The 22614-nt window shown below is 44.0% G+C and overlaps 1 protein-coding gene across 1 annotated transcript in view; it reads left to right on the forward strand.

The window, feature by feature from the left end:
• SASH1 (SAM and SH3 domain containing 1) overlaps positions 1 to 22614 on the forward strand; it is a 211561-nt gene that overhangs the window by 96089 nt on the left and 92858 nt on the right. Inside the window, exons 3-4 of the mRNA XM_023188427.2 lie at positions 3269 to 3319; positions 3446 to 3495. Coding sequence (XP_023044195.1) covers positions 3269 to 3319; positions 3446 to 3495 — 101 coding nt within the window. The remainder of the gene's footprint in view (positions 1 to 3268; positions 3320 to 3445; positions 3496 to 22614) is intronic.

Consider the following 22614-nt stretch of genomic DNA (forward strand, 5'->3'; position numbering starts at 1 on the left):
AAGCATTCATAGGTCCTTAACTTAGTGGATAACTTTACAAGCTTCTCCTCAGTTGTGCAATATTTTTACTTTAGAATATGTTTGCTGTAAGACATGCGTCTAAATGATGACTGTAATCTCTTATCCTTGGGGGATAAAATTAATAAGACGTCCTGAAAAAATTATTCTCTTGCTTGGTCTTGAAAAAAAGAAGTCACTAGAAATATCACTATACAAGATCTCCTGCTCAACATCAGTAAGCTGCCCTTGATAAAACAAATGTTCTGCATGAAAACATTACCTGTCTCCGTGATTTTAACATTATATGTCAAACTATAGCCCCAATCAATTTTCTGAAAAGTAGCTAAACAAACTAGGCATGGTCATGAACTATAGTTCTAGCCACCTGGGAGGCTGAGGAATGGCTTGAGCTCTGGCCATAAGGTGGCAGTGCGTGATGATCACGCCTGTGAATAGCCACTACACTGCAGCGTGGGCAACATAGCAAGACCCTGTTTCTTTAAAAAAAAAAAAATTGTTTAAATAGCTAAAAGAATCAAATGCCTATTTTAAGTAACAAATGAACATGCTAAGATGAAATGATTAAAATTTTGCTTCCCTATCATCAAACATTTAATATGGTTGTTAATAAGCTACTACTTTGTATATGCAGGGACAGGTACATTTTGCCATATATGTTACATTTGTAACATACATACCACAACATACATACACACCATATACGTGACATTTGTGATATGACATGGCAAATGATACACTTAGCAAATAAAATCTATTCAAAAAATGCAGATAAATGGTTATAACAAAAAAAGATCGTTTCCTAGCATGACTATTACTAGTGAGGTAGAAATGAACAGCTTGAAGAAAAGGTAAAAATGGAGGAGTGGAGGTGAACTGAACCAGTCACGTTTGCTGGTGGTTTTAGAAGGTCATTGGCTGCAATTGGGTGTTAAAGGGGCAATTTCAGAGGACCTAACAGTTTAGTTTCATCATCACTGAGTTCTTTGTACCAACTCCTGAATAGAAAGGAAGATTTGGGATTAAAAAATCGCTAATGATACTTTTGCTTACCTCCTGCTGTTTAAATTTGTAAATTTCTCTATGTGAGACTGAAAGGTTAGGTCCTGGGAAATTGTGGTTGGTGTGTAAGCACCAGAAATGTACAGAAGTATATATCCCCTTTGTTAACAGTGTCTGAGCCTGACATGCTACTATTCACACTTGGAATATTGTCCATATACTTTTTGGTAGAATGGTGTATCAAATTTGGTACAGAAATATGTCTGTTATGAACAACAGTGGCAGTAAAAACCAGGAGGATGTTAATGAGAGTTCTGTGGAGCTTTTACACCACTGTGATATCTTTTTATAACAAACAGGGGCCTGAGATTAGGGGATGAGTGAGTTGCCAGTTCATTAAATTCTTGTCCATTAAATCCCATTTCTCTTTCTGGCTGCTTCTCAACAATCATCCAATTCTCAGATGTACTCATCCCAGCACATTCTTTCTTTTTTTTTCGTTGTGGCAAAAAAGGAAAACAAAACAAACAAAAAAAAGAACCCACATAACGTAAAATCCACACTCCCAACAGTTTCCCCAAGTATGCGGTGTAGTATTGTCAGCCACATGCACGTTGTTGACCAACAGATTCCCGGAACACTCCTCCACAATCCTGCATGAAAGCGCATTCATTTTGATATTCTATATTCATACTGGATTCCTGTTCCTTGTTTAAAAGTATAACTTTGCTCTGAGTTATACTTATTTTCATACTTTATTGCTACTTTTATACTTCAACAGAAGTTTTTCAGTATTGGTATAGTTTCATAATTGTGTTAATGATGAAAAGGACAATCGAACAATTAGATGCATGTGAAAATGCATAATTTGTATAATTATTTTTATCACAGGTAATTTCTTTATCTCTCTTTATTTTCTTTTACTTTCAAAGGAGATACAGCCTCCTTGAACTATGAAATGAAGGCATTATAGTATATGGTTTTATCTATAATATTCTTTGATTCCTCTGCCTCTCACGATTTAATGATACCCTTTTTTTTTTTTTTGAGACGGAGTCTCTGTTACCCAGGCTGGAGCGCAGTGGAGCAATCTGTGTTCACTGCAAGCTCTGCCTCCCAGGTTCATGCCATTCTTCTGTCTCAGCCTCCTGAGTAGCTGGGACTACAGGCACATGCCACCACACCTGGCTGATTTTTTTTTTTTTGTATTTTTAGTAGAGACGAGGTTTCACCATCTGTCTGGATCTCCTGACCTCGTGATCCACCTACCTCAGCCTCTCAAAGTGTTGGGATTACAGGTGTGAGCCACTGTGCCGGCCTCAGTGCATCTTAATATCAAATATTTATATTTCATTTATCAAATCGATGCCAAGAGTATTTGTTTTTAAATTTCCAGACAGGGCAGTTCATTTGTATTCAGGAAGTATAGTGATTTTTAAGGCTGCAAGATAACATTCAGTTAGCTTCCCAACTTCCTAAAGACATTAACAACTTCTCCTAAGCTACTAAGTACTCTGAATACATTTAGAACTTTAGAACTGGATTGGGGCCAGGTGCGGTGGCTCATGCCTGTAACCCAGCACTTTGGGAAGCCGAGGCGGGCAGATCACAAGGTCAAGAGATCGAGACCCTCCTGGCCAACATGGTGACATCCTGTCTCTACTAAAAATACAAAAATGAGTTGAGCATGGTGGCGCATGCCTGTAATCCCAGCTACTCGGGAGGCTAAGGCAGGAGAATCATTTGAACCCAGAAGGCGGAGGTTGCAGTGAGCTGAGTTCGCGCCACTGCACTCCAGCATCCAGCCTGGTGACAGAGCTAGACTCTGTCTCCAAAAAAAAAAAAGAAAAATGGATTGGAACTCTAGTGTCTTTGGAAAACAGCTAAACTCAAATGGGCTGCAGTAAATTCAGTGTCCTAGTGACCAACTAAATATATCCACAGAATTATTTTACCATGAACTGTCAGTCCCCTTGACTGAAATTGTGCTTTTTTTTTTTCTTCTGCAATAAAATTGTCAGCAGAGTCTGGCAGCAAAGTTTGGAAAATAGTTCAATCTTAGGGGGCCAGAGCTCTCATTTTAAAAGTATTTAGTTTTCCCAGAAAATCTTCTTATCTCTGCCATCCCCTCCCACTCTATACCCTAACCTTTCCCGAATCCTCCCCTCTCTTCTTACATGTCTATTTTGTCTTTCTCGTGTGTGACATGTTTGGAAGTCCCGTTAAACCGGCATCTGTTCTGTTTTAGGAGAAACCCGACGCTAGCCCCACGTCACTTCAGCTGCGGTCCCAGATTGAAGTAAGCACAATGACTTTAATCATCTAGTTTTGCTTCTGCCTTTTTTTTTTTTTAAGTGACACTCTGTACAAATCAGATGAAGCCTGCTGCTCTGACCACACTGACTATATGAATTTTCTCTCATAGGAGTCGCTTGGCTTCTGTAGCGCCGTGTCAACACCAGAAGTGGAAAGAAAGTAAGTCTTTCTCCCTCTGCCCAGGATCACTTTCCGAGAAGGTGTCTTTTAGGTCCGTGCTGACGGAAATCAAACAGGCGATCGTGTGCGTATGTACTATGGACTTGAACGTCATTTTCCTTAACATGTTGCATGCATGTGTATGTATCTAGGTGGCTAAGAATGTGTTTTGTAATGCAGTTAGTGATGTCTAAGGATTTTGTGAAGAGTTACTGATTTTACACTGCCTATTGTGAATAAACCCTAAATAAATCTCCGGAAATAAAAGAGAAAGGAAAAGGATAGGTGCATTAACCAAGATGGATTTTCATCTTTTACATTAATTTTTAATATAGGATGAAAGTTATCAAGAAGCAAGATACAAAAATAAAATGTACTATATTCCAGAATAAACCGATGATTAAAAACCCATCTTCTGCACCTCATTTTGGTAGGTGACCTTAAAACAGCAATGAACATGTGTGTAAAAAAGTGGCAAATGATCCCTAGCCTTTCCTGTTAAAGGTAATATTTTTGCTTCCTTGACCTAACTTGGGCCCTGTAATTTCTGCCTTCATAGAAGCTAATTTTATGTTTCAGGTTGTATTTTCAGTATTTCTTTTAGGCAACATAAATAAGACAGAAAACAAAGAGAATCTTTTTTCTAAAACCTTTTCTTTTTCTACTTTATTGCATCATCATTATGCTAGAATGTTCTATTTGTGATCTTCCATGGTAAAAAAATTTAAAGAAAGTCTACATCTCTAAACAGACGCTTCCTTTGGCATGGAGCCACTTGTACGTTCATGCCAAGGGAGGCATAGAAGTGGTTTAGGCATCAAATATTTCTGGAATGCAAAGCACACGTTGGGGAGAGCGTGTGTGTGCTTTAGAGCACAGCTTTGCCTAATCCATCCACGTGTGTGTGCTGCTGGCACAGGCGGTTCAGGGAGGAGGGCTGCTTTGCCAGAAAGCTATAATTCTAAACTTAAGAGGCTTTGTGGGTTTGGTTCTGGACTGAGGAACGTTGCTGGTGATGTCCCACAGCAAACCAAGGCCACTGCCCACTCATGGTGTGAGGATAACTGTGCACATCTGTCAACTTTTTTTTGTTTTGCTTACCTTGCCTCTTCCCAGGAACCTGGCAATGTGGAGGCTGAAATAGACAAAAAAGACTCAAGTTGACCTTGACTTTGAACTTGGAGGTACTGTGGTGGGGTAGAAGCATCAAGTCAATGGGCCATAGCTTTTCCTGCCCTAGTTTATTACTTATGTAGCATGATTCAGGCTGAGAGCTCAAGTGTTCCCTCAGAATCTCTGAATCCTTCAGGAAACAAGAAATGTTTGCTTTTCCTCCTAAGAGGAAGTGACTCACCAAATTTGTACTAACCTTAGTTAGGCCGGGTAGTACTTTTTCCCCTCAATTGTGGAGAGTCATTCTTTCCGTGTTTATATCCTTTGCTTAGTAAAATGTGGCATGGCTCTTGGGGCTGAAAGAGACTGATGGCCTCCTTTGAGGTTAACGAAAAAATTGAAACACACACCCACTGTCTCCATTTGTAATATTGTCATCTTGCCTCTATAATTTTAAGTGGTTCAAACTTAATGTGCTTCTAAACAATTTGAAAGTTTAAAAACATTTTGTCCTTTATTTCTCTGTTAATGGCTTTTGAAAACTATGCTACCCTTTGCTTTTACCTTAAAAACACTTTCTTTTAAAAACTTTTATGGCTGGGTGCAGAGGCTCAGGCCTGTAATTCCAGTGCTTTGGGAGGCTGAAGTGGGAGGATCACTTGAGGCCAGGAGTTTGAGATCAGCCTGGGCAACATAGTAAGACCCTCTCTGATCCAGCACCATGCCCCTGCCCCCAGCCCCCCAAAATTAGCCAGGTGTGGTGGTGCCCACCTGTAGTCCCAGCTACTTGGGAGGCTGAGGCAGGTGGGCCCCCTGAGCCCAGGAAGTTAAGGTTGCAGTGAGCTGTGATCATGCTTGGGTGACAGAACAAGACCCCATCTCAAAAGAAAAAAGTAATACAATAAATTTAAACTTACAGTAAAGTTTCAAGGATTGAGAATTTTGCAGTGAATGTTCATATAATCTTCACGTAGACCACCAGTTGTTAACATTTGCACACTCCTGAGCTTTCTCTCTGTCTCTCTGTCTCTCTCTCTCTCTCACACACACACACATACACACACACCCCACCACCACCACCACCACTAATTATTATTACTGCTGGCCTGTTTGAGAATAAATGGTAGACATCACGACTGTCACCCCTAAATGCTTAAGCAAATATTTCCTAAGGACAACAACATTCTGTTACAGAATAATATAGTATAATGACCAAATACAGGAAACTTAATAACTTTTTCTAATACACAGTTTCTATTCAAGTTTTTCTTTTTCTTTTTCTTTTCTTTTCTTTCTTTCTTTCTTTCTTTTTTTTGTTTTTGTTTTTGTTTTTTTGTTTGTTTGTTTTTTGAGAGAGAGTATCGCTCTGTTGCCCAGGCTGGAGTGCAATGGCGTCATCTCGGCTCACTGCAACCTCTACCTCTTGGGTTCAAGCTATTCTGCCTCAGCCTCTTGAGTAGCTGAGATTACAGGCACCCACCACCACACCTGGCTAATTTTTTTGTGTTTTAGTAGAGAAGGTATTTCACCATGTTGGTCAGACTGGTCTCGAATTCCTGACCTGAAATGATCTGCCCGCCTTGGCCTCGCAAAGTGCTGGGATTACAGGGATGAGCCACTGTGCCTGGCCCTATTTGTTTTTCTAATTGTCGCAATAATGTCTCTTATAGCACTGTTTTTCCAATCCAGCACTTTTTAGAAAAAAAAAAAAAAAATCACTCACGGCATGTTGGTGTCATGTCTTTTGTCACATTTAATCTGAAAGGGTTTCTCAGCCTTCCTTTATCTTTGACAATAATGACATTTTTCACAGTGTAAGCTAGTTGTTTGGTGAAGTGTTTGTTTAGCATTTATTTGTTTTTGTTTTTTGATTTTTTTTGCTCCACAGTGCATTACATCAGGGGGCCCGTGATGTCCGTTTGTTTCATTATTAGTGATATTAATTTCGGTCATTCAGTTAAGGTAGTATCTGCCAGGTTTTCTTTGAGAAGTTACGATTTCTTCTTTGTAGTGAATATATACGTATATATTGTGAGGTGATAATCTGAGACCATGAAACTATCATGTTTCTCATCAAACTTTTGCCTAATGGTTTTAGATTCTTTCCATGATTCTTGCCTGAATCAGTGTTGCTGTGATGGTTGCAAAAGGGTGATACTTATTCTTGTATTAATGATTATTTTGTATAAAATCTCCCAAGAGACTTTGTGTTTAAATTTCATTTGCTTTTAAGGATCTATCACTCTGAAAATCCTAGGTCAGATTATATATTGAGTAGGTTTGATGCCTTGTCTCTATTGAATAATTTATTAATTGTATTTGAAGATGCAAATAGACAAGCTCACTATTCCCTTACATCAAAATGCTTGCTGAGAGCCTTGCCGTTGAGTATGGGAGCCTCAAAGGGTGACCTGGTGAACCAGTTCGCTGTGTCTGGTTGGTGTCTGCAAAAGTCTCTGCCAACCAAAATATCATTCTGCGTCAGAGTGGTATTCTATGGGCAGAAGTTTTCTCTGCTTTTTATTACAAAAACAAGAGAACTTAGAAAACGCATGTGGGCAATCCCTCCCCCCTCCCCCCTCCCCATGATAGGCCCCATTGTGTGATGTTCCCCTTCCCGAGTCCAAGTGAGCTCATTGTTCAGTTCCCACCTATGAGTGAGAACATGCGGTGTTTGGTTTTCTGTTCTTGTGATAGTTTGCTAAGAATGATGGTTTCTAGCTGCATCCATGTCCCTACAAAGGACGCAAACTCATCGTTTTTTATGGCTGCATAGTATTCCGTGGTGTATATGTGCCACATTTTCTTAATCCAGTCTGTCACTGATGGACATTTGGGTTGATTCCAAGTCTTTGCTATTGTGAATAGTGCCGCAATAAACATACATGTGCATGTGTCTTTGTAGTAGCATAATTTATAATCCTTTGGGTATATACCCAGTAGTGGGATGGCTGGGTCATATGGTACATCTAGTTCTAGATCCTTGAGGAATTGCCATACTGTTTTCCATAATGGTTGAACTAGTTTACAATCCCACCAACAGTGTAAAAGTGTTCCTATTTCTCCACATCCTCTCCAACACCTGTTGTTTCCTGATTTTTTAATGATTGCCATTCTAACTGGTGTGAGATGGTATCTCATTGTGGTTTTGATTTGCATTTCTCTGATGGCCAGTGATGATGAGCATTTTTTCATGTGTCTGTTGGCTGTATGAATGTCTTCTTTTGAGAAATGTCTGTTCATATACTTTCCCCACTTTTTGATGGGGTTGTTTGTTTTTTTCTTGTATATTTGTTTGAGTTCTTTGTAGATTCTGGAAATTAGCCCTTTGTCAGATGAGTAGATTGCAAAAATTTTCTTCCATTCTGTAGGTTGTCTGTTCACTCTGATGGTAGTTTCTTTTGCTGTGCAGAAGCTCTTTGCAATGGGGAGTTATACCTGATATAAATGATGAATTGATGGGTGCTGACGAGTTGATGGGTGCAGCACACCAACATGGCACATATATACATATGTAACAAACCTGCACGTTATGCACATGTACCCTAGAACTTAAAGTATAATAAAAAAAAAAAAAAAAAAAAAAAAGAAAACGCATGTGGGCAAGACCTGCAGGGGCCCACCCTTAGAAGCAGAAATGCAGAGAAGCAGGCAGTGTGGAAGCTGAGCACTGCTCCTGCGACTCCTGCCTCGCAGATCCAGTTTCCCAACTTGTCTCAGGCACCCCCAGTGCGCGCGCCTCCATCCTCCTCGCCCAGCTAAAACCTATTCCAAGGGAGATATCTGGCTTTAATTATGCTTCAAATGTCTGTTTCTAAAAAATAACATCACTTCTCTTGGCAGTATTTAGCATTTAACAGGGTTTAAAGTCTCAAGTTACAGGAAGTTAGCTCTGACCAGAAGATGGGGAGGGAAAGAGACAAGCAGTGAGATTTCTGACATACCTGGCATCTCAGCATCTATTATAGATGCTCCTGCCAAGTGGGGCTGCTGGCCTCTAGATGTGCTCGACCCGCGTATACAAGAGGTAGGTTGATAGGTAGGTGATAGGGAAGTAGGTGGGGGAAAGAAAGACTAGACCCTCCCTACCTCGTCATGAGTTTGATGGGGTCCCCGTTCATCCTTATTTTCTTACTTCATAGAGAAGGCCAGGAGAGCTTTCATTTGAGCCTCTTCTGTTTATATCTGTCTACATTGTTTATTGATGAGACTATCTGTTACTGGAAAGGGGTCCTGATCTAGACCCCAAGAGAAGATTCTTGGACCTCGTGCAAGAAAGAATTCAGGGCAAGTCCGTAGAGTAAAGTGAAAGCAAGTTTGTTAGAGAAGTAAAGAAACCAAAGAATGGCTACTCCAGAGGCAGAGCAGTGGCATGGGCTGCTTGACTGAGTAGACGTACAGTTGATTTTTGATTATATGTTAAACAAGGGGTGAATTATTTATGAGTTTTCTGGGGAAGGGGCAGGCAGTTCCCAGAACTGAGGGTCCCTCCCTTTTCAGACCATATAGGGTAACTTCCAGATGTTGTCATGGCACCTGTAAACTGTCATGGTCCTGGTAGGAGTGTCTTTTGGCATGCTAATGCATTATAATTCACATATAATGACCAGTGAGGGTGACCAGAGGTCACTTTTTCATCGCCATCTTGGATTTGGTGAGTTTTGGCCATCTTCTTTACTGCATCCTGTTTTATCGGCAGGATCTTTGACCTGTATCTTGTGATACCAGTCCTGCCAACCTCCTGTCTCATCCTGTCACTAAGAATGCCTAGCCTTCTGGAAATGCAGCCCAGCAGGTCTCAGCCTTATTTTACCCAGCCCCAGTTCAAGGTGGAGGTGCTGTGGTTCAAATGCCTCTGACATATGTGCTTTATTACTCAATCTTGGATTTGTGTCAACTGGCTGAACAGGTGAAATTAACTAATTTTCTATTACCAGAGACTTTCAAGAATATTTAGAGAGTAAGGTTTTTTTTTGAGGGAGCTGGGAAATAGCTTAATAACTACGACAAATAAGTTTAGCTACGAGTCGCAGAAAACCTGACAAATAGTGATTCTTTAGACACATCTGAGTTCCATGAATGGGTCCAGGGCTGGTTCCATGACTCAAGTCGGCCTTCAGAAACCCAGATGGCTGGATTGCTTTCTTTTTTTCTTCTTTCTTTTTCTTTGCTGTCATAGCCTTAAAGTGGCTGCTGCATCTTCTAGGTGGGAAGAAAAAGCAGGGCGAAGGCAGGGAAGAAGGCAGTAGGTCTCAAGGTTAAACCATGTGCTTTGCAGAGCTTTCCTAGAAACCCTGTCCACCACGTTCCAGTGTGTGCCACTCATTTGCTCATGCAGCAGCTGTTTGCTGACCAACCTGTTGCTGAAGGCACCCTTCGGGGGCTCAGGATATAGTGATGGACAGAGCTGTCACAAGCTTATGTGCAGCTTACGTTTGAAGGCAGGGGGATATACTAGAACAAAAATTACATATTTAAAGTCGTGGCATGGAGAAAAATAAAGCAAAGAAAGGGGACCCAGAACTGGGTCACTTGACCACCATAGCTATAAGGGAGTTTAGAGAAGTGAGCACTTTTAATGGAGCACATTGCTATCCTAAACAACATAGGGTTGTTGTTGTTGTTGTTTTTTTTTTTTTTTGAGACAGAGTCTTGCTCTGTAGCCCAGGCTGGAGTGCAGTGGCATGATCTCGGCTCACTGCAAGCTCCGCCTCCTGGGTTCACGCCATTCTCCTGCCTCAGCCTCCCTAGTTGCTGGGACTACAGGCGCCCGCTACCACGCCCGGCTAATTTTTTGTATTTTCCGTAGAGATGGGTTTCACTGTGTTAGCCAGGATGGTCTTGATCTCCTGACCTCATGATCTGCCCGCCTCGGCCTCCCAAAGTGCTGGGATTACAGGCGTGAGCCACCGCACCCAGCCCAGAGTTCTTTTCTTAAGGAAAGAGGGTGAATAGACATTGTATAGGAGACTAGCAGTATTTTCTACGAATAGTTAAACTTTTATTTGTATGCATGTAAACAAAGGAATCTGAAAATTGCCTAGATGTCTGACAAATAAGCTGTGTGTCAAGATTTTTTATCGTCATTACATCCAAGGAAGCCACCTGTAGGGAGGGCCACCTAGCTATTTCGTATTCTGTTTATGGAGGAAATCTTCATGGGGTAGTTTATATAGACTAAAAATTGAAAAGGCATAAGCAGGTAATAATAGGTGATGTTTATTGAGTTCTTATTATGTGCCAGGAACTGAGCTAAGCACTTAACATTGATGCATTTAATACAAAAACCCTATGAGATGATAAATGGTATGATTCCCATTTACAAATGCAAAACTAAAGGACAGAGGTAAGTTGCCTAGGACCACACACTTACTAAGGAGCAGTACACAGATTTGGTCCCAGTTCAGAACCCATAACCCTAACCACAGAGCTATAATTCCAAAGTCCTTAGAATGCATTGCTTATGCAAATACAGAGGCTAGTGGCAAATCGTGTTCGTTAGCATCAAATAAATAGCAGCAGTTAAAACCTACACTTCAGAGTTCCCTTGAAAATAGGAGCAAATTCTACCCTCATCCAGATATAAGCTGGGTCCTGGTTATTTATCTGTAGAGGCAGGAAAGTCCAAAATAAATCTCAAAACTTCACCTTAGCCAATATTTATAACTTCTTTTCTACTAAGTCTTTCACTGGAGTTGAACAGTCACTGATTTAGTTTCACTTTTTTTCATTATCTGTGGCTACACTTGAACTGTTTTATGGTCAAAAAGTCCAAAAATGTATAGCATGATGGAAAAGGAAGGTAAATAAAAGGAGAGAAGGCCAATAGAGCAGTGTTCTGTGGTTAAAAAAGAGGATCAAATATAGTTTATAAATGTTCTATGCGGACACTTAACTCTCCTTGGATAATGCTTTACTCTCAGGTATGTTTTATCTGGCAAGCTGATTACTCTTTTGATTATGTCAGCTTTCCTTTTTTCCCTCTCAAAGATCTTTGTCTTCACCCTCTTTCCTCTGACTGCAGGGAAGAAGCCCCAGCACACATGTGCCTGTTGCAGTCCCTCCAACTCCCTGTTTTGGATCATCTCCTGCTCTCTGGATTGCTTGCATCTCTGACCTGATCTTCTCCTCCTCCTACTCCTTCTCTTCTTCTTCTTCTTTCTCCTCTTCTTCTTCTTCCTCTTTGTCCTCCTCCTCTTCCTCTCCTCATCCTCCTCCTCCTCTGTGGTCTGCCATCCACCTACCTGGCCACCTTAACCCTTGCTACGTGCTCCCTAGGCAGAGCAAAAGCTGCTGCAGTTTCTCAGATAAGCCCTATTCTCCCATGGCATGCTGAGCCTCGGAAATTGGGATGCTCTGTCTCCCACTCTCTCACCATCATCCCCCACCACCCGCCCCCTGACCTTTCCCTGGGCAAGCTCCATTCAATCTTAAAACCTCAGCTCTAGAGTTGGCCTCTCCCAGAATTCTCCCCTAATCCATAGACTTGAGGTGAAGTGGCCTGCTACTTGGCCTCTATACCCCCTGGACTCTCCTGCTCCTGTTGCACTGGAGTGTGTGTGTGTGTGTATGTGTGTGTGTGTGTTGTCACCTTCCACCGCGAACTTCTTGAGCCCTAGATCTTTTGCTTCTCTCCTGGCACACAGAAGATATTCCGTAATGTTGAATAAATCAATTGAGTGACTGAGCATGCACAATCATGCTTAGGTCTTCTTTACTCTAGAAAAATCTGCTTGCCATTCTTCCAGACTCTGTTTCTGTTTCTTTCCCTAATTGCTAAACTTCTCCCATGAAGCCTGGCTCCAGTCTTCATTCCCTGATGAAATGTTATTTCAGAGGTCAATGGCTTTATAGAAACCTAACCAGAGACCTCTCCCCGTGTGCAGTCCCTGTTGCATTGGGTCCTGCTGACTTTTCCTCAGGTCGCATTTCTCTCATCTCCCTTGGTGGCTGCGACTTTGCCACCAAGTTTCGAGTTTTTCCTCGTTTATGTGCACTCTGTGCAGCTCTGGCCACCCCTTATTGTAAGTGCACCCCAGGCTTTTTACCCAGCCTGTGCGCTCTCCCAAGGCTCTTTCCTGTGCCCATGGCTTTGAGCTCTTTAGGTACCCATTGTAGATTTAACTCTCTAGCTCTGACCTTTGCAATCTGGTAGCTTGCCTATTACAGCCTCTTGCTGAAAAATGCCTGCTCACTAACATCTCAGCCACCCAAACTGCCCATTCATATAACATAATTCACCACTTCCTCTTGACCCTTCTCTAACCAACTGCTCCTTGTCCATACTTCCCTCTCTGTATCCTTGAGTAACTTTTCTGCCCTTCACCCAGGGTTTTTCATCATGATGTCCTGCTTTTTTTCCCTTGACCCCAGATTGTCAACTGCCAAATCCTGTTTTTCAACTTCTATAACTTTTCCTTTGTTTCCCTCTGTTTTAGTCCATTTTGTGTTGCTATAATAGAATACCTGAGACTGGTTAATTTCTTTTCTTTTCTTTTCTTTTTTTTGAGACAGTCTTGCTCTGTCACCCAGGCTGGAGTGTGGTGGCACAGTCTTGGCTCACTGCAACCTCCACCTCCTGAGTTCAAGTGATTCTCCTGCCTCAGCCTCTTGAGTAGCTGGAACTACAGGTATGTGCCACCACGCCCAACTAATTTTTGTATTTTTAGTAGAGACAGGGTATCACCATGTTGGCCAGGCTTGTTATGAACTCCTGACCTCAAGTGATCCACCCGCCTCAGCCCCCCAAAGTGCTAGGATTACAGGTGTGAGCCACTGTGCCTGGCTGAGACTGGCTAATTTCCTTCTTTCTTTTTTTTTTTTTTCTTCTGAGATGGAGTTTTGCTCTTGTTGCCCAGGCTGGAGTGCAATGGTGCAATCTTGGCTCACTGCAACCTCTACCCACCAGGTTTAAGTGATTCTCCTGCGTCAGTCTCCCAAGTAGCTGGGATTACAGGCGTGTGCCACCAAGCCCGGCTCATTTTGTGTTTTTAGCAGAGATGGGGGTTTCTCCATGTTGGTCAGCCTGGTCTGGAACTCCCAACCTCAGGTGATCCAACCGCCTCAGCCTCCCAAAGTGCTGGGATTACAGGTGTGAGCCGCTGTGCCCGGCCCGAGACTGGCTAATTTCTAAAGAAAAAATGTTTATTCAGCTCAGGGTTCTGCAGCCTGGGAAGTTCAAGAGCATGGCCCTGGCTTCCGGGAAGGGCCTTCCTGTGGGGTCATAACATGGTAAAAAAAGCCAAAGGGGAAGTGAACAGATGTGAAGAGCCAGGACCAAACAAGAAGAATAACCTCACTTTGTAACAGCCCACTCTCTCAGGAACCGATCCATTTCCATGGGAATTAATCCAGGCCCTCGAGAGTGAGAACTCACTACCACAAGCATGGCAGTAAACCATTCATGAGGGATCTGCTCCTGTGACCCAACACCTCCTGCTAGGCCCCACCTCCCAACATCACCACACGGGAAATCAAATTTCATCATGAGTTTCAGTGGGGACAGAAAGACCATACCCAAACTATAGCACCCTTTGTGTATTTGTAATCTGTATTGTTCCAAGTGAGAGCCTTAGTGCTCTTTTCATGAACTAAAGAGCATTCCAGAAATTGCTTTTGGATTTATCTCCCTAAAATACACTCAGGTCACGTCTCATTGAGGGGATGCCCAGCTCCCCCCAGTGACATCTGTAAATTAGGACCTGTCTAGGTTTTCACCTTGGTAACCAGTGCCCCCTACATGCAACCCTGGCCTTTCTTTATTGCTGGGTCTCCCCAGCAATAACCTCATCCCTTCATATAACCCCTACTCCGGCCCAACTAGATATTATGATTACCCAAATGCCCCCTCGGCTGTCTGAATTTCATGCCTTGGAAACATTTCCTTCCTTCAGGTCCTATTTGAAAGGCTGTTTCTCCTTGAGTGCTTTCTCAGTCTCTTCACTGTCTGTATCCTCTCCTCTCCTTGGACTCCAGTAGTATTTTCCATGGATCTGATGTCTCTTAACATACTGTAACACGTATCATATCATCATTGTTGTCAACATCATCATAACATGGTTTCTCGGGTGATGTCTATATATTGGGTACTGTGCGAATCTCTCATGATATGTTATCTCCTTTTTGTTGTTTTTTGTATAAACTCATTGAGGTATATATTATATTTGAGACTCATTAGCTTGCCTAAATTCCCAGAAGTAGAGACACACATCTCAATCCATTCTGAGTGTCATTATACCTTGGAATTAAGATGCCCTGCCTTGTACCAGACTCTCTGGGTTCAAATCCAGGTTGTCTATCTTACCAGCTCTGCAACTCTTGGGCAAGTCACTTGACCTTTCTATCTATAGTTTCCACAATTACAAAATGAAGATGATAATTGTAGTGCTTACCTCACTTACTAAGTCACCAAGAGCATAGTGAGCCCTGATAATCTTGTCTGTTACCTATCTTGTCTGGCCCACATTCATGCCTTTGCCTGTGGCTTGAGCCACTTGTATATTTCTCTAATCCCAGAAGAACCAACATAGTCATGAGCCCTGAGGCTGAGAGCTCACTCTTCGGATTTTCTTCTGTGTCCAGGATAGCGGTTTGCACAGAGCAAGTGCTCATTTAGTACTTGCATTGAATTCATTGAATGCCCCTAGTTCTTTGAAATAGGGCTACAAATGGATTGTTCCCAGGACTGGAATTTCAGAGAAGCTACCTTGAGCTTACTTGTTACCCAACGTGTGTCAGTGTCTCCCCAGACTGATAGCGTGAATAAAAAGTGCTTTCCGCTTGTAAATATTAACATTAGAAAGACACCTGTAAATAAACATTTAACAGAATAGTAGCTTCCATAAATTGCCAAATCTTTTTCTGATGGTTGCCCCCATTTTCTTACTGGATTCTGTTTCATAGTCTGCTTCAAGTCTCCCTAGATTTTCCTTTTCTAAAATAGAAACAACTGCTGGGCATGGTGACCTGCACCTATGGTCCTAGCTACTCGGGGGCTGATGCAGGAAGATTGCTTGAGCTCAGGAGTTCGAGACTAACCTGGGCAACACAGCAAGACCCTGTCTCTTAAAAGAAAAAAGAAAGAAAGGAAGAAAGAAAGAACAGACTACATAATACCTTCAGATGAAGGTACAATACCAAGAAACTCATACATAATATTGTGATTTAGAAAATCATGCTGTGGAATTATCAGTCCTCCTCTGGAAGTAGACCAGATTCAGTGAAAAGGGCTGATGAGGTCTGTGAGTTTAGGAAATCCAGGTCAAGCCACGTCCCCTGGTGCTGACATGAATGCATCCTGTCTCCACATCCTGTTTGTGGCGGGGCTGTGGTGTAGGGTGGGGACACCCATGTTTTCCCCTGGGGAGTGTGTGTGCGCCCCGCGCCTGGGGCTTTTGTCTGTATATGGGAGTGAGGACGTCACACAGAGGCATGCCCTTCAGAGTGGGTCACAGGGTGCTTCTGCCCCACGGAGGTGGGTGTGCCCTTGTTCTGTGCCTGGCGTCCTCCCAGTCCCCATGGGCTGTTAGAGCATCACCAAGATAACCAAAGGCAACTGGAGCCACCATTATTTGTTTTTTTCAGGCGCACCAGGGTGGGAAGCATAGGCAAAACAGCAAACTTAGGTTTCAGAAAACAAATGGACTGGCCCAAGAGCCAGGTGTTATTATGAGACTAGGTGCCCTTCTGCCTTAATCAGTAGAGGCTGAGGGCATGAGGGCCAGGTCACTGGACAGGAGGCTCGTCCATCTGTGACTCATCCTCTCTGCCACTTCATCCTCTGGGCTTCAGCTCCCTCGTGGGCATGGTGAGGAGTGTGAGTCAGGTGGTCTCCAGGGTCCTTCTAGCTCAGGCCATCTTTCGTTTTCTGCTCCAGTCTAAAGCATGCCCTGCACTGATCAGTGTAGCTTGGACTCTGCATATCCCACTATGTTGTAGCTGGCATAGGCTCTGGAGCTGGACAGAATCTGAGCGTGAGTTTATGCTCTGCTAGTTGTGGGATTGGGAACAAGTTATTCGAATCCTTTATGCCTCAGGTGTCTATTCAATAAAGCATGCACAGAAACAGCTCTTTTCAAGGGTGGTGCTGTGAAATGCCCAGCACACAGCCTGGCAGGCGATAGGTGCTCACATGCTGCCGTTCCCTCCCTCACCCACTCTGTAATGTGCGGTGCTGCCCCTGGTGAGGGCAGTGAGTCTGATGTCTCTTCTCAGGTTCAGTAGACCGTGCCATACACACAGAGCTCATCAGTGACCATGGTTCCCTAAAATATGCCCTTCCCACATGACCTTTAGTTTGTTTTGTGATGCCTCACACGGGGACGGGTGGGAAACAACAGCTATTTTCATAGAGCCTTTGTGGTAGCAATGTGCTGAAGTATGTGTTTGTGCAGGCATAACTGTGTCCACACGTGTGTGTGCACGCGTGCACCATTGCACAGCATATTTGAGGGGCTCAGCATTCCAGAATGCAGAAGCTTGGGGTAGGAGCAGCTGGTCCAGAATCCTCCTCCTCAGCTGTTCCCAACTGGAAACTCCGTTGCCCTTCCCTCTGTCTGGTGAGTGAGCCACCAGCCGACCCGGACACAGCTTGAGTCCGCATGTCTGCCCTGTGTCCTTTGCCGGTGGCAGGCCGTGTTTGTTCTTGCTGGGATGGCTGGGGACAGGTGCTGCTGCCAGGAATTGTTTAATATATGGAGGTGACTGCTGTTTCTTCTCTCTCTTGCATAAGAAGAAACAGAATATTAGGCCAAGGATAGGGTGGTGGTAGGAGGCTATCAGTAAATAAATATCATTCCTATACTGGCAGGAAGATGGGGAGACTCACACCTACAGCTTAGTGAGTGCTCCCTGCATATCTTATTAATTCTCCTACCAAGTCTGTAATGCAGATGGTATTCTACAGTTAAGGAAACCAAAGTTTAGACAGGTCAGTGACTTAGCAAGATCACAGACCTTGAGTCAGGCAGAGCTGGATTTTGAATCCAGCTCTGTTTATCTGCAAGGGTCAGACCGCTTCTCATCTACCCAGGTACAGGTACAATCAAAGACTGGTGTGCTCAGAGAGACCAGTGATGGACCAGGCAGCTCAGGAAGTTTAATTTAATAAGCGTTTGTCCAGTAGTAAGCCCTGGAAAGATGAGTAAGATAAAAAAGGTAGCTGTCCTCTTACAATCTGAAGACATGGAAACATGCTTATAATGCAATGTGAAAACCATCAGGACAGGGGAACTGCAGAAGGAGGGATGGTGAACCCCACTTGGGGGATAGGCATGGTGCTGAGGACCCTGTGTTTTGGCATCAGTCAGGGTTCTATTTGAGAAATAGAATGTTAAGATAGAATAAGGACTTTATTATGGGCTTTTGACCTCATGCATCACAGCCCATGCTGGCTGCACAGGCCAGGTGAGGCTGTTCCTTCTATGTCAAGTGGTACAGCCTGAAGTCAGCAGGGTGGGCAGTTCAACAAAAACAATGCCTGCAAAGTGAAGAGAGCAAGGACAAAGTCCAGCCTGCCAGGGCGGGCTGACACCCATGCCATCAGTCACCGTCTCCAAGCAAGGCTTCAGCTTTGCAGGTGCAGAGGGCCTGCAGGAGTTGCTGGCATCCTTCCTTAGGAGCTCTGTACATCACAGGCCCAGGACTGAGGAGCTGAGGAGGAGACCCAGCAGGAATGTGAGCGTGTGGGCCCAGCTACTGCCCCATGCCACCCCCTGACCCAGAGGACCAACAATAACAGCCAGAGCAGGGCCCCATGCCCACTGTGGCCATGAAGCATGGAAAGAAAAGAGCTACTTTCTGCGTTTCATGTAAAATCTCTCTTGTGGTCTAGGCTAACCTGGAACTATGCAGGGAAGAGAATTCTGAGAAATGTAATCCGGCTGTTCTAAATTGTCAAGACTCCAAATCGCCACAGGTTCCCATAGAAGTGAGCACCTGAGGGCTGACTGGGGGTTCACTTCGGCAAAAGCAGAGAGGAAGGAAGTTCCTGGTGGAAGAAAGGGTGTGCAAAGCCATGGGAGCACAGCATCTTGGGGGAACAGGTGGTGGAGCCCCAGGCCTAGCTGGTGGAAGGCCTTCAGAGCCAGCTCAGGCATTTCCTGGTGATAGGCTTTGTATTTTAGATGGATCACTGTCAGCGTGAGGAGGTGAGCTTTGTGCCTCCCAGGAGGCAGGGAGAACTGTGAAGGGAGGGAGAGATCTGGAAGGTCTAAAGGCCTTGTCAAGCCTTTCTTTATTCCGCTTCCACTTTCTGAATTCTTTTATCCACCCGCTGATTCATTACCTCGTCGAATCTTCAGGCAGTGTCTCCTTCGTGTCGGGAATGCTTGGTGGTCGAGACAACGCAGTCCCCAACCTCTCATCTAAAAGCTTTGCCCAAATAAAACCTTACAAGTCAGGATAATGGTTGAAAAGTATTGGCCACTTGTTTTATCGTATTACTCTGTATTCTTTTCTGAACATCTCACTTGCAGTGTTGCTTATTTTATTTTGGAGGTGTTGGATACAAGGAGGGAATGGATAATGAAGATGGGCACTCTGATCCCCAGCCTCTCCTAGGCTAAGCCAGTGGTTCCAAGCGTATCTGCACGTCACAATTACCTGGAGAGCTTGTTGGAGAGACAGATCCTCAGGCCTTGCCCAGACCTAATGCATTCAATCTCCAGATGTGGAACCCTGGAGGCTTCTAAGAAGTTTCTCAGGAGACTCTTAAGCAACCAGCTTGGCTTTATTCATTGCCACCCAGATCAGTGTCTTGTCAGCTTTAAGCTCTTGGCTTCTACTCTGCATCGTAAGCACAGGTCGAGTTGGGGGCTGTTCAGCTGATGTTGGTAGAGGTCATTTCATCGTCACGGTGACCTTAGAAAGCTTCCTGGTGTCTGAATCATTTCCAGCAGGTGCTGGTGCACTCACAGCGTCAAAAGGGGAAGGACGTGAAGTAATCTGAGGGCAGGGTGAGATCAGCGAGTGGAGTGAGCAAGTATGAGAGGACAGGGTCCACTTGGAGTGAGTCCAGGTGTGGAGGGCGCATGGAAGTGACAGAGATGCTTGAGAATTTAAAAATGAGATCTGAGAAGATGGGAAAACTTGAGTTTCCATTTTCATAGTATTTATAAAAATTTTCCATCAGCCATGTCTGTGAATAACTTAGAAGTGTGGCAGGGTAAGGCTGAAGTGGTTGCCGCTGGCTGGACACAGATTCAGGGCTGCCGCGTGTCCATGCTGCCCGTTGGGAGAAGTAGGGCAGGTGGGTGGCTCCCACGGCAGTGGTCTGGAGGGGTTGCTGGTCACTGTGCTCTGCAGGGAGAGGAAGGGCCGTCCATGCCTGCAGTGCCTCCAGCCTTGGCCTTCAGGGCTGCTTCCCCTGGACTCCCCTGCTGCCCCCAGGGCAGCTGGCAGAAGAAAAACGGCAGCCGCAGGCCCCACATCCCTCCGGGGTCCTCTGTGTCCAGGCTGCACAATGGCCTGCGTGGCCAGCAGGCCTCAGGGGTGGTGAATGGGAGCCACTGTTTGTTTCCACTGAGAAAGTCCTGACCTGCTTCCGGAGCCATTGCCATGGAAACGCAAGGAGGAGGTCCTTGAATGGAGCCTCTTTCCTCCCCGTCTGCCCCACTCCCTTCCCCACCCCAGGCTGAGGCTGGTGAGGACCGGTCCCCTGCTGCCTCACTTTCCCCCAGGTTCCTGCACATTTGGTAAAAATACACAAAGCAGGGGACCCTCCCTGCCCATATCAGTGGGGATCAGTGACCCCATATACACGCTACCCCAGCATGTGGCAGCCCATTCTCACAGCAGCTCTTAACCTGGGTCTGCCTCACGCAAACAGAGAGCCAGAGGGCCTTCTAGAGGGGCCCCCTCTAGCCTTAGCCACATTTCCCCGCAGAAAAGCCTCTCTTGGACCCTGTATTTATTGCATATGTGCAGGAAATTTTAATAAAGGAAATAGAGCAAACGAATAATTTACAAAATAATTGGAAGCCATTTGATAGTGTAAACTGTCCAGTCGCAGTGACTCACACCTGTAATCCAAGCACTTTGGGAGGCAGAGGCTGGTGGATTGCTTGAGCCCAGGAGTTCGAGACCGGCCTGGGCAACATGGCGAAATCCTATCTCTACAAAAACAAATACAAAAATTAGCTGGACATGGTGGTGCGTGCCTGTAGTCCCAGCTATTTGGGGGCTGAGGAGGTGGGAGGATCACCTGAGACTGGGGAGGTTGAGGCTGTGGTGAGCTGTAATCACATCACTTCATTCCAGCCTGGCAGAGTGAAACCCAGAGTGTCTCATAACAATAATAATAATATAATGTAAACAAAGGTACTTTCTTTTTAGTAGGCTGCTTAAGCTCATAAGAAATTACCTTTTTTCTCATTTTTATAATAACTAGCTTTTGTGGTGAAAATAATGGCTACAACCCTGTTTTGTTTTATTTTATTTTACTTTTGACAATAATTTAGTAATTCTTAAGATGAAAAAAAGACCTAAGTAAAATTTAAAATTCACAGTGAGGCTATAAAATGAAGGCGTTTGTTTTTACTGGTTAGATCAAAACCAGAAGAAAAAGCAGAATTTCAAGCCCCCCCACCCCCTGTTTTTTCACTCCTTAATTTGTGTGCCTACTGAAGAATCATCAAAAGTCAGAATTTGATCTGAAGCCACAGACTCCAGGGGCCACATTACAAACTTAAATTGCACTTTCAATACCAGTAATTAGAGACAATGCAGTTTTGGCTTTGGGCTCACAATATTGCACCAGGTACTGTGAGTACCTGTGATCACTGAGACTGGTGAACTCCTTGACTCCACGGAGCTCAAGTTTTAGTGGGAAAAACATTGGTTTGGGTGTCTGAAGAGCTGAGTTTAATCTCCAGCTCTGTGACTTACAATGACTAATTGTGTGACCCTGGACAAGTCACTTACATAAGACTCTAGGCCAGAGTCTCTTCATACATACAGCAAGGCTGGTTTTTTTCAGGGTTTCTGTGAGCCTGAAATACGATGAGATATATGAATATACTTTGGTAAGCCAGACCAATGCTTTGTGGAAGTTAGTCATTTTCGTTTCTTAACCACTAACTGCATATTCATCCATTCTTATGCTACTAATAAAGACATACCCGAGACTGGGTAGTTTATAAAGGAAAGAGGTTTAATTGACTCACAGTTCCACATGGCTGGGGAGACCTCAGGAAACTTGCAATCATAGCAGAAGGGGAAACAAACATGTCCTTTTTCACATGAGACAAGAAGGAGAAGGGCCAGTGCCCAGCGAAGGCGGAAGTCCCTTATAAAACCATCAGCTCTCATGAGAACTCACTCACTATCGCAAGAACAGCATGAGGGTAACCGCCTCCATGATTAGGTTACCTCCAACCAGGTCCCACCCCTGTAGGGGACACAGAGCCAAACGATATCAAGCTGTTACAATTATATTCACCTGCATGTAACTGACACCTGACTTCAGTGTTTAGACAATGGGGACATCTTCTCATATAGCAGGGAGTCTGGGGTTGGGCTTTCCAAGGCTTGAGCAGCTGCTCAGGGAATTATTCCCTCTCCTACTCTACCATCCTTAGTATGGAACTTTCTTCCTTATGATAAAATGATGTATGTTCCAGGAGGGATAATGGGAAGAGCCGGGCAAAAGCCATGTAGATGGAGTAAATCCTTTTTGTCAAGAAACACTAGCTTTCTTAGAAACATCGCACCATAAAGTTCTAGTAATTCTTCCCTGCCAGACACTGACACTTGGCCTCAACTAACTGCAAGGGAGTCTGAGGAAGTGAGTATTTTAGCAAGGTATACTGCTACCCCAAACAAAATTGGGACTCTGTAAGCAAGAAAGGAAATGAACTGGATATTGACATGGGAGGCAACTAGCTTGACTATTTTTATGTTTCAGTAAGATCTTCTTGAGTTTCGTAAACACCTGGAAGGTATGGGCCATGTTGTGTGCAGTTTCCTCATCCATTAGCATAGAGCTTTATTACCTATACCAAGCAAACA

The sequence above is a fragment of the Piliocolobus tephrosceles genome, chromosome 5 (genome assembly GCF_002776525.5).
Source record: "Piliocolobus tephrosceles isolate RC106 chromosome 5, ASM277652v3, whole genome shotgun sequence".
NCBI classification, from domain to species: Eukaryota; Metazoa; Chordata; class Mammalia; order Primates; family Cercopithecidae; genus Piliocolobus; species Piliocolobus tephrosceles.